The sequence below is a fragment of the Pipistrellus kuhlii genome, unplaced genomic scaffold, assembly GCF_014108245.1.
Source record: "Pipistrellus kuhlii isolate mPipKuh1 unplaced genomic scaffold, mPipKuh1.p scaffold_m20_p_1, whole genome shotgun sequence".
Taxonomy (NCBI): Eukaryota; Metazoa; Chordata; class Mammalia; order Chiroptera; family Vespertilionidae; genus Pipistrellus; species Pipistrellus kuhlii.
Genome location: NW_023425404.1, coordinates 47,147,857 through 47,161,598, shown reverse-complemented (window position 1 = coordinate 47,161,598; position 13,742 = coordinate 47,147,857). Strand labels below are relative to the sequence as shown.

The 13,742-nt window shown below is 38.2% G+C and overlaps 1 protein-coding gene across 3 annotated transcripts in view; it reads left to right on the top strand.

Moving 5' to 3' along the window:
- Positions 1-13,742, top strand: part of SLC12A1 (solute carrier family 12 member 1) — an 87,717-nt gene that overhangs the window by 44,711 nt on the left and 29,264 nt on the right. For all 3 annotated transcript variants that reach the window (XM_036442889.2, XM_036442880.2, XM_036442895.2), the window contains exons 17-19: positions 454-565; positions 7,150-7,290; positions 10,403-10,509. In XM_036442889.2, the coding sequence (XP_036298782.1) occupies positions 454-565; positions 7,150-7,290; positions 10,403-10,509 (360 nt within the window). The remainder of the gene's footprint in view (positions 1-453; positions 566-7,149; positions 7,291-10,402; positions 10,510-13,742) is intronic.

The following is a 13,742-nucleotide window of genomic DNA, read 5'->3' as shown; positions in this document are numbered from 1 at the left end:
TGGTGCTGTCTTCATTCAACTTAATGCTGTGTGGCTTACTGAATTCTCTTAGAAGAAACCTGTTAAGCTCTTTATTAGATAAATCTTATTTTGAATGGAACCTGGAAACGTAAGTTCTGAAAGGAGAATGAAGGAAAGTACTGGGTGGAAAAGGACAGGCTGGGTTGGGATTTAGGATAGGATAGTGTCCAGAGGAAACAAGACAGGGGGAATCCAAGACCTCTTTTCCTTACTTTACATTTTAGTGCTCACTAACTAAGCTAAGAATATAGAGAGGACAAGATGGGCAGGCAGATGACTCAAGAATTCTGGTGAGAAATCCAAGAAATACATAGAGGAGAGCTGGTTCCATTTTGCCAAGCCTTCTGAACCTGCCATTTCCACCAGGTGATTCTCAGCTCACAGACTTCTTGCAACAGTCATTTCTCACATTTTCTTTTTCTCCACTTCTAGGCCCCAGTGCATTGTCCTAACAGGGGGACCCATGACAAGACCCGCTCTCTTAGATATAACTCACGCCTTCACCAAGAACAGTGGCCTTTGCATCTGCTGTGAAGTCTTTGTGGTAAGAGCCACTTCATCCCAGAAAAGTGCTGCTTCCTTCTTGCTCACCTTTGTGTTATTTTAGGTCAATTGAACGGGTACATGCAGTGAAGGAGAATGGCAAGGCATCTTGGACAATAGCCCTTTTCCTTGGTTCGTAGAGCAAAGACCGTGATCCTGAATTTAAATGAGTGGCTAAAATGTCTTTCTGATTTCATAGGACACCAACTAAAAGTGATAAATATTCCAAATGATGGCCTTTGAGTCAAGAAAAAGAAAGCTGGCCCAGAAATAAATAAAGGAAGTGAAGGCATTTGGAGTCATAACTGTCCACAGAAACATAAAAGGATGAAATGAGCCAGAGGGTGCTATTAACAGATCAACCTAGAAGGAGAGAACCTGACATCATGGCCTTAACTGAGAGCACAGAGAATTCAGATTAGATATTTTTATAAACTTGATAACACTATACATATCTAAGAACCAAAACCAAGTTTTCCACATCTTATATAAACATCACTCATAGCTGAACTAACCCCTTTTTGGTTCAGGAAGTATGCAGTAGACTAAAAGTAACTTTTTGATGGGTTTCCCAAGAAGTATCAAAGTAGACACTAAAATTTTAACCATAATTATTGATTGGTAACCAATCTCTAAAGTGAAGAGAAAGCATTAAAATCATAACAAAATAATAAATCTTAGTCCTCCAAACCAGTCTATCTCTACTTGTATTCCTATACCATTCTCTCCTCTCCTCTCCTCTCCTCTCCTCTCCTCTCCTCTCCTCTCCTCTCCTCTTCTCTTCTCTCTCCCTCTCTCTCTCTTTCTCTCTCTCACACACACATGCACACACACATACATGCACACACATACATGCACATACACACACGGCACACACACCATCAAAAGTCATAGCTACTTCAGTGTATTTTTAGAATAGTTATCTATTCTTCAAAACATTTTCCTATAGTTTTTATTTTCTCTACATAATAGCCTAATAGGGCAGAAAGGAAATGAAGTCTTGTTCTTACTTTACTAATGAGAAAAGTGAGACTCAGAAAAATTAAGTTAATACACAGGGTCAAATGACAAGGAAGGGACAGAGCCAGGATGTCAATCTAGGCCAATCAATTATGCTCTGTGTTATATCATGAGGATAATGCTTTAGCAGACTTATATCCTGAGAGTGTTATTAGAATCAGGTATCACTACCTAAACACCCAATACCTGCCAGTGAATAATAAGGCCGTCAGGAAGCTGTGTAACCCTGGGACCAGTCAACTGTGCCATCATGCAGGGGTTAATTTGTCACATGCCATCATGACCAGCACTTAGCATCTTTTTACACTTGGTAATACTCTAACCACTATATGAAGCTGGTTGGTCATATTATTTTTCCTCTTGGTGCTTATATGATAGAAACTCAAACAATATAACTCAATGCAATTACCCAGTGTGGGGTGAAAGGGATCCTACTGACTACATAAGATTGACAGGTTAAGTAATGACCAACTGTGACTCCAGAGGATTTTAAAAAATCTTATCAAGCACCCTTTTCTCATATTATCAACTTTGGTGCCCTGGATGAGTGGATTTCATTTTGGCCAATATAATATAGGAGTGGGTTTTGATGGAATAAGCAGTTTGGGGTGTTTTTCTTCTCCAGCAATTTAGAGAAAACTTAGTTTAGCAGGCAATAAGATATCTTCAGGGCAGAAGAAATGAACAGAGAGTATAAACAGTCATATATTGGCAAGGGAGGAAAGGTCTTTTTATAGAGACCAAAGATATTGCTTTTAATTAACCCTCTGCTGCTTTGCTGTAATAAAAGAATGTGATACTGGAATGTCATCTCATGTGAAGTAGGTACCTAAGTCTGTGCCTTCCACAGTCTTGGTTGTTTGACATGCATATTGGACCACATTACACATCGCTATGCTGATCTCTTTGAGTCTTGCTCCCAGGTTCTCTTGGGGACAGAAAATAGTTACTGCTGCAGTTAATGACTTTCTAGTTAGTTACTTTCTGTGAGCTCCTGGGGCTGCAGGATGCTGTCAGCATTTTTTCAATATTTTCCATATCATCTTTGCAAAAAATAAAAATAAAAAATAAAAAAAACAGATGGAAGGGGATGTGGAGAAAGTCACCATTAGAAAAAATTTTCTAAATTTTCAGTGGTTGGTGGTTAGACCAACCTTGTGGGGAAGGTTAAATAGTTACAGTGATGGTAAGGGATGATATAATTTAATATTTAATGCTAGGAAGCTGTGCTCATGGGCTTTTGAGTCACACGGTCAAGGTCGGAATCACTGTTTTGCCATCTATAATATTAGCTGAGAGTCCCATGGGCACATAATTTAGTCTCTCTGTAGCCTCAGCTTTCTGCGGGTTGGTGAAAGAATTCTGTAAGATTAGCTTTCTATTGCTCAGCTCAATGGCTGTCAAATAGTAAATGCCCAGTTAATTTGAGTTTTTATTGTTGATATTGTTATTGTCATGATTTTTGTTAATTACCATGGCTGCCATTTTCATTTCAAAAAATATATATCCCCCTTCAATAGAGACCTAAAGCACTCTCTCTTAAGTAAACCATACTGGATCTTGAATTTTTGGGGTATCCAACAGCTTGATCAGGATGGAACAGTGAAACATGTACTCCCACTGGACTAATCACAGGGCAACAGGATCTGTGTCTGTTCCTCTGGGTGGCTTTTAGCTATTTGAAATGCTAGCTTAAAGTGCAATTATACGGTGAGGAAGGGGCAAGGCTCAGAGCTCACTGATGTTTTGATGCTGGTGGGTAGACAGAAAGCATGTGGCTACAGCTGCTATGTCCTACAACCAAGGCATTTCTGAAGGCCTAGATGTCATAGCTCTCAAAGCTGCTGAAATTGATAAGAAGATGATTATTATTACATGATAGCCCACAGCATAGCCTTCCAACTATTCAGCCAGCTCTTACACTCTCCCCTCAGAGCCTCTTCCTTCTCCAGTGACCTTATCCTACTCAGCCTAAAGATTTTATTTGAGGGACCCCAAGCCAAACTTGGGGATCCTTTTTAAGGAATCCAGCTTGACAATTTAAAGTAATGTCTATTTTTCTCCTCTCAATTACCATATAATAAATCAGTGACATACTTATATCCCAAGAGGCTTTTTTTTTACATTCTACTTCTCTTAATAAATAGCTGCTAGCTTTTTTTTTGGTCATAGATGCTTCCATTTATATTTTAAATGAAATAAGCCATTACAGATCAAGCTAACATCCCCTTTATAACCAATTAGCCCCATGACTCTCCTCCCTCTCCAGAGGAAACGCTATCCAAATTTTATTCATATTCTTCTAGTCATTTCACACCTGTGTGCCAAGATGTAAATTTAATTTGATTAATTTTTCTCTCTTTAATATTCTTTAAATCGTGAACATCCTGTCCTTTCCTCTCATTGTAAAAGCAGTTCAAGCATAGATAACCCACTGAAAATTCTCATTCTTTCTCTGCAACATTTTCTTAAACTCAACTTTCCTATCCACTAAGAAGACAATGCATTCACTTGTTAGTGCACTATCCTCCTTAAGTCAATGAGTTTCTATCATGGTGTTAATAAAATAATGACATGATCAAATATAAGAAGAAGGAAAGGATCTATGAATGGGCACTAGGATGCAAGTTGAGATAAAATGTGGATAAATCAGAAAAGAAAAAATTGTTTTTCTCACCAGTCTAACCAGAGCAACAATAAAAGCATAAGCAGAGCAATAGGACTCTCAATGTTTTGAAAAATAAGACTTGGAAAGGACACTGAACTTGGACCAAATTCCCCTATTTAATTCTAAGAATATTGGAATTCCTTTGCAAATTCTTTTTCATAATATTCATTTATTTGAAGTAGTATCACATCAACTTCTCCAGACTAAATAATGATAATTTCTTTATCCTTCTCTCAATAAATGTCAGTTATAATATATTCAAGATGTTTAGGGCTTTTTTGTTCAAATTCTGAATTAATTTATATACTCATATTTTGGATCCTAACTGAGCTAATCTCTATAATATTTTAATAGGGTGGTAAAATTCATTTTTGTGACTATGACATATTTGAATCGTGAATAATTATTTCCCTCTTTGTTAGTTTACTCTTTCCTGACTACATTTGTATTGCAGCCCTGTCTCACATTAATAAGTATGCTAAAAGGATATTATAATTTTTTTAGCCAAGAGAAATTCTGCATGAAATATTTTTATGACTTCTCAGTATGGCAAATTTAGGCATTAAAGTAAATCTCTCTGTCACAGTTAGTGTTTAATCTGGATTTCTGTATTACAAATAGACATGTTACACTGTATTTATTTAAAATAAATGCCAGTTTCCTCAGGGTTTCAAAGTCACTGTGGTGCAACTCAATATATTGATAGTCTGATACCTTTCTTAGCTGTTGGTTTTTCTTCTGTTTCATGGCTGTTGTTATCATTGCATTTACTTGAATGAAATATTTCTTCTGAAATTGATGAGGTTTAGAATGCCCCAGAAGGTCTTGTGGTTCAGGAGGCATTAATCTAGAACCTGAGGGGAATCTGACCCATAATGACATCTTTCTTTAGGCTAAGTCTTCTGGTTTACTAACTACCCTTCCTATATCTTTACCTTCCCCATCTTCATGGAAGGTTCTTGTTCTTTTAAATTTAACGTAAGTCATCCAAACTGTTTTGAGAAGTTGTCACATGTACTAAAAAATATCTGGTAGGAATAAGTACCTGAAGAATCTGATCCCATGTAAATAGAGCCTTGAAGCAGAAGGGACTCCAGAGATCACCTAGTGTTGTGTGATACAAAGTTAATACATGCCACAAATGTAATTTAGACATTTTAGTAGCCAATTTAAAAAGTAAAAACAAAAAACTGGTAAAGTTCATTTTAATAATATGTTTTATTTAATGTAATGTACTCAGAATAGAAAATACAATTGATATAAAATTATAAATGAGATATTTTGCTTTATTTTTCACATGGCTTCAAAATTTAGTGTGTTTTTTTTACATTTCTAGCACAACTCCTTGTTGACCAGCCACATTTCAAATGCTCAATAGTAACATATGATAAGGGCTGTCACAGTGGGCAGTGATAAGTTAGACAATTCCCTTATTCTTTGAAATGTATAATATAATCTGCATCAAAAGAGAACAAATGGCATACCTAGGTATCAGCTAGTCTGTACCAGGGCCAGACCTAACTTGCAACCCTCTTTCATCTCTGTTGTAGAGTTAGATTGAGAGTTTCAATGAGATTATGAGCACTCAGGTAAGATAATAAAATAAATAAATAAATAAATAAAAATCAACTTTGGACAGGCACCTACTATGGTCCAGACTGTATCATGACTATTTAGAACAACCTTGCAAAAGGATAGAGATTGGTATCCCTGTTTTTAGAATATCTAAAAGCTCAGAGATCATCAGTTACCTCCAATGTGGCCACGCTTCGATTTGAAAACCATTCTGTCTGGCGGAAAGCCTGGTGTCTTTTCAATGTATCGAAGCCCTTTCTCTCCAATCTGGGACCCTCTAAGAGTCTGATTGCAAGTGTAGTCTGAGGGTCAGCAGCATTCATGTCCCCAGGAGTTGTTAGAAATGCAGAATTTTTAGTCCTATCCCAGGATGATACACTGCATTTTATCAAGATTACAGCTGTATTGTAAGAAATCTAAGACAAGCCAACAAAATCTGAAATCTCCCCATGAATTGAAATAGTTTCCAAGAAAATAATAGATTTGTTCCCTGTCACCACATGGTAGATATTCAGAAGTAACCCGATTGGATTGATTTGGAATAATGCAAGGGAACGCTAGGTTGGACCTTTAAGGTAGGAGGAACAAGAATAAAATTTTTAGTTAAAATTGAGTTTCCGGAACTCAAATCTTGAAATTACAAAATTCTTCATCTACCATGACAGTACCTGCCCCCTTCTCACATAATCTTTTGTATTCTTCCTATGCCGTAGGTATGTGAGCTTTTGTTCCCACCAGATTCCTTGAGGGAGTGAGAAATGTGGATTTATCTGAGTGGGAGTATGTCAACCTTACAAAGGGGAAAACTGGTGTAGCCATATCCTTATCACAAAAAGCAACCAATGGGCCTAGTAGAATTATCGAGTCCTGGTAGTCCACGGCAGGATTTGCAAATCATCATGCTCTGGTTCCCAAGAGCGCCGTCCATTTCTTGCAATAGGGCTCCTACTTTAACTGGTATTCTTAAAAGAGGCTCTCACTATTGGATCAAAGGTAGACTGTGTATTTATTCTGCCATCACATTTTTTTTGCGTTTTCCTCATGTGCCATGATGCCCTGAGCTCTTTCTGTCATTCAGCACGAGGCAGTTAATTAAGCAGGTATTAACACATCTGACATTCTGGGTAGGAAGTGAAAAATGGGAGCAGAACAGGTCCTCTCCAAAAGGCTGAATCTGCGTGAACCCCCCTTTACGGAGGTGTTTTCCTTCTCCCATTTCTTAACTCAATGGGGCATCGCTAGCTATTTTTGCCTTTCAGAAACAACAGCAGTGCGATGTGTAATAGCCGAGCATCTAACCCATATTTCATTGTGTCATGCAGGGACCGCGCAAGCTGTGTGTTAAAGAGATGAACAGTGGCATGGCGAAAAAGCAGGCCTGGCTTATAAAGAACAAAATCAAGGCATTTTATGCTGCAGTGGCTGCAGATTGTTTCAGGGATGGTGTCCGGAGTCTCCTTCAGGTAAGGCTAGCATTGAAGGAATGAGCACAGAGGCAAAGGACAATTAGCACTCCACGCTAATGAAGCTCCCAGGGCAAATGGACTTGCGCAGTCTAACCTCAGAGATCAGTGCGGATGGTTAAGGAATACATTTTTAATTCCTGGGGATAGATAGGCAAAGCGAAAACAAAAGCAGAGAGGTTCTATTACAATAAACTATGAGTCATACACTGGAAATGGAAAATGAGATTGCCTTTGGTCAACAGCATACATTCTGTCCCCATATTTATTGAAATGCAAATTTGTTCTGTTGGTTGACGACATTCAGGATCCTATTAAAACTTCAAACTATTTTCGCGTCTAATAATGCTCAAGTGAAACATTCTTTTCCTTTTTTCTTTTGCAAATGGTGTGAGGGCAGCTGCTAGGCTAAATAAATGCCTGGTGATCAGGATGAAAAAAATTTCCCTATCCTTTTAAATTATTTCCAGAATGTTGACTAAAATATAATAATGTATGTGGTTCAACACTAAAGCCTACACGTGTCCCATCTTTTCTCACTCATATCTTTTTTCCTCCCCTTCTATAGTAAGTTCATAAATGCTTCCCCTTGTTCTGATCTTCATAATTTGGAGTGCCAGTTTCCTTAAAATAATCCAAGAGACTTTGGCTTTCTAATCATTCTGGCATTAACATAGTTGAATAGCCCTAATTCTACATATACCAAATGAATCATTTAGTTTTCAAAGTGGCCACACAAAGAGGGTCAACATTCTGTACAGCATCCAGATAACTCTGATGCTGGTATAGGCATAAAAGAAAAAATATGGCTCACATTGTAATATTTAAAGATTAAGAGTCTTCGATGCATTCTTTTCTCTAACATTCCTGATGAAAGACCTACTATCCCAAAAGAGCCTCTTTTTATCTGTCATTAATTTGCCAGCCAATGGAAATATAGGTCATTGCAAGATGCTGATTTTCTTTCAGTCTCAAGCTACTTTTCAGTAGCTAATTGTTTAAATATATTGGGAAGGTTACACATTTAATATAAAATTATCTAGAAAATTGGAAAAATAATAAACATTTTCACTGGGAATAGGACAACAAACATAATAAGAACAGGGAGAGAAAAGACATAGGTAGGAAAAACAATTCATATATGAATCCAAAAGGAAAAAAAAGGCAGCGCATAAAGCTTGTTTTCATGAGTTTCTTCAAAGTGGAGTCCAGAGAGGTCATGACAAAGGGCAGGACAAAATGGTAACACAGGGAGGCACTGATAATGATACCATCCTATCTAATGAAAAGGGAATATGCTAATTGACCCTCCCACCATCACAAAGATGACAGCGCCCACAGCCAATAAGGAGGGAATATGCTAATTGCTGTCCCACCCTCAAATATGGTGGTGCCCACAACCAATAAAAAGGGAATATGCTAATTTACTGCCATGCCCCCAAAGATGGCAGCACCCACAGCCATAAGATGGCGGCACCCAGTCTCCTCAGCCCCACCAGAGTGGCAGGTGCGTGGCAAGGCTGGGCCTGACCCCAAGTGGGCCCGGCCACTACATACACCTGCCTCCAGAGTCCCCCAATTCCCTCAGCCCCTCAGCCACTCAGGGATGGCCCAAGGCTCAGGTAACCAGGGCCAGCTGACGTTTGTGCTGATGGCAGTGGCAGCAGCAGAGGTGTGATGGGATTCACCTTACACTGATCACTGGATTGCCTCCCATTCCTGAGGGCTCCTGGACTATGAGAGAGAGCAGGCCCAGGAGTGGGGGAGGGTGGGGAGGGACCCCATATCCAGTGCATGAATTTTTATGCACCAGACCTCTAGTATCAGATAAAGCCTTTTATGCATCTAAGAAATTATGGTATGAATGACCACATCCCCAAACTAATCATGGAAAAGATTACATCCATACTGCCATATATCTGCTCTGGGCCAAATGAGCTATTCTGTTACCTGTACATTTCTAAGAACAATATACCAAATGTGATGGAAGCAAAGCTTATTTTAGGAACCCTTCATCAATGCTTATCTCCTTCTACTTGCTACTATCCTCTCTAAAATTTTCTGTTCTGGTTATTTGTTTCACTATTCTCATAATCCAGAATGCCCTTCCTGCACTTTCACCAATGTGCAAGATATAGGACGAATGTCACCTCTCCCATGAAGCCACCCATGAATCCTCAACTGGAATTTGGGGTTTCTTTATGCTGCCATATGAGTTCCTAGTGCATTTGCACTTGAACTAAAATTATTTGTGAATATCTTGTTTCTTTCACTTTATTCTAAGCTCCTTGAGGCCAAATAATAGGTCTGTTTCACTACCATGCCACAGCACCTAACAAAGTACTTTGTAATTAATAAATGCTCAATAATATTGCTGGATTAAATTTAATTAACTGTCATCTAATGGAGGGAATGAAACTTCTGATATGGAAGATAGCTGTTAATGATGCTGTCACATAAAAGAATTGGGTTCTGGAAGCATAGCTCATTTACTCCTCAATAAATAATGTAGGTAGAAGTTTCAGTAATTTTTGTATATAAGAATTTTCCAAACATGGATTTTATTGCTAATGACATTATGGATGTAACAGGTGGAGATTAGCTTTGAACCACTAAGTTACAGCATGCATGCCAACAGTTAAGTCAACCCTCACTTGATTTTAAATTATTGAACCATTTTAATGAGTGTGTCAGAAGAAATGCAAATGACTGCTAATTTAGAAAAGCTACATTTCTGTCATCTAAAATCCATTTATGGCTGAGATGATTTAGAACTAATCTTTCTATTTTATGCTTGGGTATAGGCATGAAGGACATGCACTAAAATGTAATCTAATCTTCCGAATCATCAGAACATTACTTCAGTGCTCTTTCAGACTTATTTTTCTTTTTTTAAATTTTATTTTATTGTTTAAAGTATTTCAAATAGTAGTACATATGTCTCCTTTTCTCCCCTAATGACCTTTCCCCAGTACATAGCCTCACCCCTCTTTTAACGCCGTGTCCCCCTGCCCCCCCCCCCACCCCCCCAGTGTCAAGCCTTATTTTTCATTTGCCGTGGTGGTTTCCTGGTACAATAAAGATTGCCCATGTGTTTATCTCCTCTGTTTAGGCCTCAGGCTTAGGAAGGATGAAACCAAACACTCTGGTGATTGGATATAAAAGAAACTGGAGGAAAGCTCAGTTAACAGAGATTGAAAACTACGTGGGAATCATACAGTAAGTGATGGCTTTCAAAAGACGTGTTGTTTATAAAGCACTAACCAGGGCAGTACATGACACTGTTATACTAGATTCAATTGCCTGAGAAGAGGACATTCCCCTGGTACTCTGAATTCTTTACCAAAGTGAAAATACTGCCAATGATAGAACTCAAGGGAATCATAGTATCAGAGGAAACAGAATTGGGGGTGGGGGAGGGGAATTTGGTGTCAAAGAAAAGGGTCAGTATTAAGAGTTACAACCTTAAAATCTAGTTATGAAATTAAAAACAAAGGACAGGTGGTTACTAAAGGAATTTTTCTTTCAAAACGACTGGAATCTTGGACTAGCTGGTGTGCCCAATTCAGTCCTTATCTTCTTCTGAGCCTTGGGGAATGTAGTCACTAGCCCAAAGCCTCAGATCTCCCTTTGTTGATTTGATGGTGCCATGTGCCAGTTGCCTCTGCCATGTAGCAGTGTTGGTTAGTGCACAGAAAGTGGGCCTTCAATTGTACGTGACATCTGGTCCTTGAATATTGGGAGAGTCTTGGTTAAAGGTAATAATGATAGTCATTAAAGGATGAGTGGGCACCAGGCTAATGCCCTTCACATGAGCTATCCCATTTAATTCTCACAAGATGACTTTGAAGTAAGCACTACTATTGTTCCCAATTTATAAGAAGAGACATAGACATTAAAACTTAAAACATGCAGAGTTGTGTGTCAGAACTGGAATTGCAACCCAGGATCATCAGAATTCAAAGTTTAACCTCCTGACCACAGGTTATGCTGCCTCAAGAAGTACTTATACATCCTAAGTGTTGCCTGGCTTGCTTCTTGCATAAGCAAAGACAGAAGCTACACTTATGGAGAGGCACAAGGCAACCTTAGTGACCTTTCTAGAACATTGATCCTTTCTTCCCGGCTTGAAAATACTTAGTCAGATTCACCTCAAGGGAGGCAATGTTAGCTATGGTCAGCAGCCATTTTTGTGTCAACAGCTCTGAAAATGGAAGATTTCCTCCGCCCAGGCCTGGCTTCGCTCTGTCTTCATAGCACAGGGTATAGAACATGCCCTGAGATGTCTGAGAAGGCCATAATAAATCCTCACCCATTAGAACAGCATATACTCAGGACTTCTTGTCCCAGGCTATGTCCTCTGGCCCCTGCTAGAATGAGCACCACGTTTGTCATCATTTGGGGGAGATTTAGGCAACATAACTAAAGCATTCTAATATTAGTTCTACTAAAAAAGAAGCACAAGGAAATAATTTTTACCTTCTGAAATTATATGTATTACTGACCAAACAGAAATTCACTTAGCCTTCCTCCTATTGGAAACCCATGCATTAAATGCATTCTCTTGAACAGCATTCTGCAAACATGCAAAGTCCCATGCCACGTGCTGCCATCTGCCTCCTACAGGGGCATTAGGATTTTGCCAGGCTCAACAAACAGCATTTTGATAGGTTTAGATTCATAGTCAGTTGCTGGCCTGACATTCTTGAAAATGGATTTAGATATACTCTCTGTTATCCAGACTTTTCAGTACAATTTCATCTTTATCTTTGGGGGGAAAGAGGAATGTTAGGGAAAGAAATTTTATCTTCATTTTGGGAATGAAAAGAAATATGTAAATCTTAGTCATAGAGTCCATTATTTGATACAAAATCACCTGGAATCATATTCTAACCTCACTATCCCAAACAGTCTAGAAATTTAAAGAGACCAAAATAATCAAACCTAGTAATATTAAGCTGAAGAAACTTCTGACTTTTATACCAAATTAATGATTGATCTTTTGTGTAATAAAGTTCAGCTTTAAAGTGGCTCAAATTGCCGAAACCAGTTTGGCTCAGTGGATAGAGCATCAGCCTGCAGACTGAAAGGACCCGGGTTCGATTCCAATCAAGGGCATGTACCTTGGTTGCAGGCACATCCCCAGTAGGAGTGTGCAAGAGGCAGCTGATCGATGAGTCTCTCTCATCGATGTTCCTAACTCTCTATCCCTCTCTCTTCCTCTCTGTAAAAAATCAATAAAATATATTTTAAAAATAAATAAAAAATAAAAATAAAGTGGGTCAAATTTGTATAGTATAAAATTTAGCTGGCTTGGCAAAGTTAAATGACTTTACTACCATAGCAATGGGTCACTACAGAAGGAAGACAACCTTACAACCATATTGCGTTATATTTCTCTTTCTGACTTTTTAGGTTGTTTGGTTGTATGGCTTGAAGCACATTTTTATTGATATCAGAAAGATATTTTTACAATAGATTAGTACTTTACCATTTTTCTTAGAATAAAAGATTTTAAATACATGTAATATTCTTAAGTATGGTATAAGTTTAATTAGAATCTGTACTAGTTTTTGTTGGCTGCGTTAACAAATTATCTCAAACTTAGTGGCTTAACACCACACAAATATATTAGCTTAAGGTTGTGTGGGTTAACATTCTGAACACTAACTCACTGGGCTAAAATCAAGGTGTGGGCTGAGCTGTATTACCTTCTGAAGGCTCTCGGAGAGACTTTATGGCCTTCCCTTTTCTAGGGTCCACAGGCTGCCCATTGCTCATGACGCTCTTCCTCTATCTTCAAAGCATTTGATGGGTCAAATCCTTCTCACATCACATTACACTAACCGCTTCAGCCTCCCAATTTCACTTTCAAGGCCCTTGGTGATGGCACTGGGCCCACTAGGATAATTCAGAATAATCTCTCCACCTCAAGGTTCTTAATCTAATCACATCTGCAAAGTCCTTTTGCCATGTAGTGACATACTCCACAGGTTCCAGTGATAACAATGTGGATGTCTTTGGGGGTCTGAAATGATCCTGCCTAACACAGAATCCAAATATTTATGTGGAACATGTTGCCTGATTTTAATAATCTAGGACAATTAGGAGATTTATTAGGAATTTACCTTGTGGCAGTTTTACTAGAATGGATCTATTTTGTTAAGTAGAGATCACGTACAGTTTTGCAACCAAAAGCAAATGAGTGTTAGTTAAGTGAAAAGTTGAAGCAGACAGTAGTGAATATGAGGCTGCTGATAAAAGATCCTGATTTTAAAAGCTCTCATTTTCAACATTAAAATATGTGGATCATATTCTATAATCAACAAGGAAGAACTATTGAGAATATTTAAGTGAGAGAATAATGTGGTCAAATTTAGGTTTTTAAATCTCATTTAAAATGAATAGTCATACTATATTGAACACCTTTATGTCATTATTTGAAAATTTAG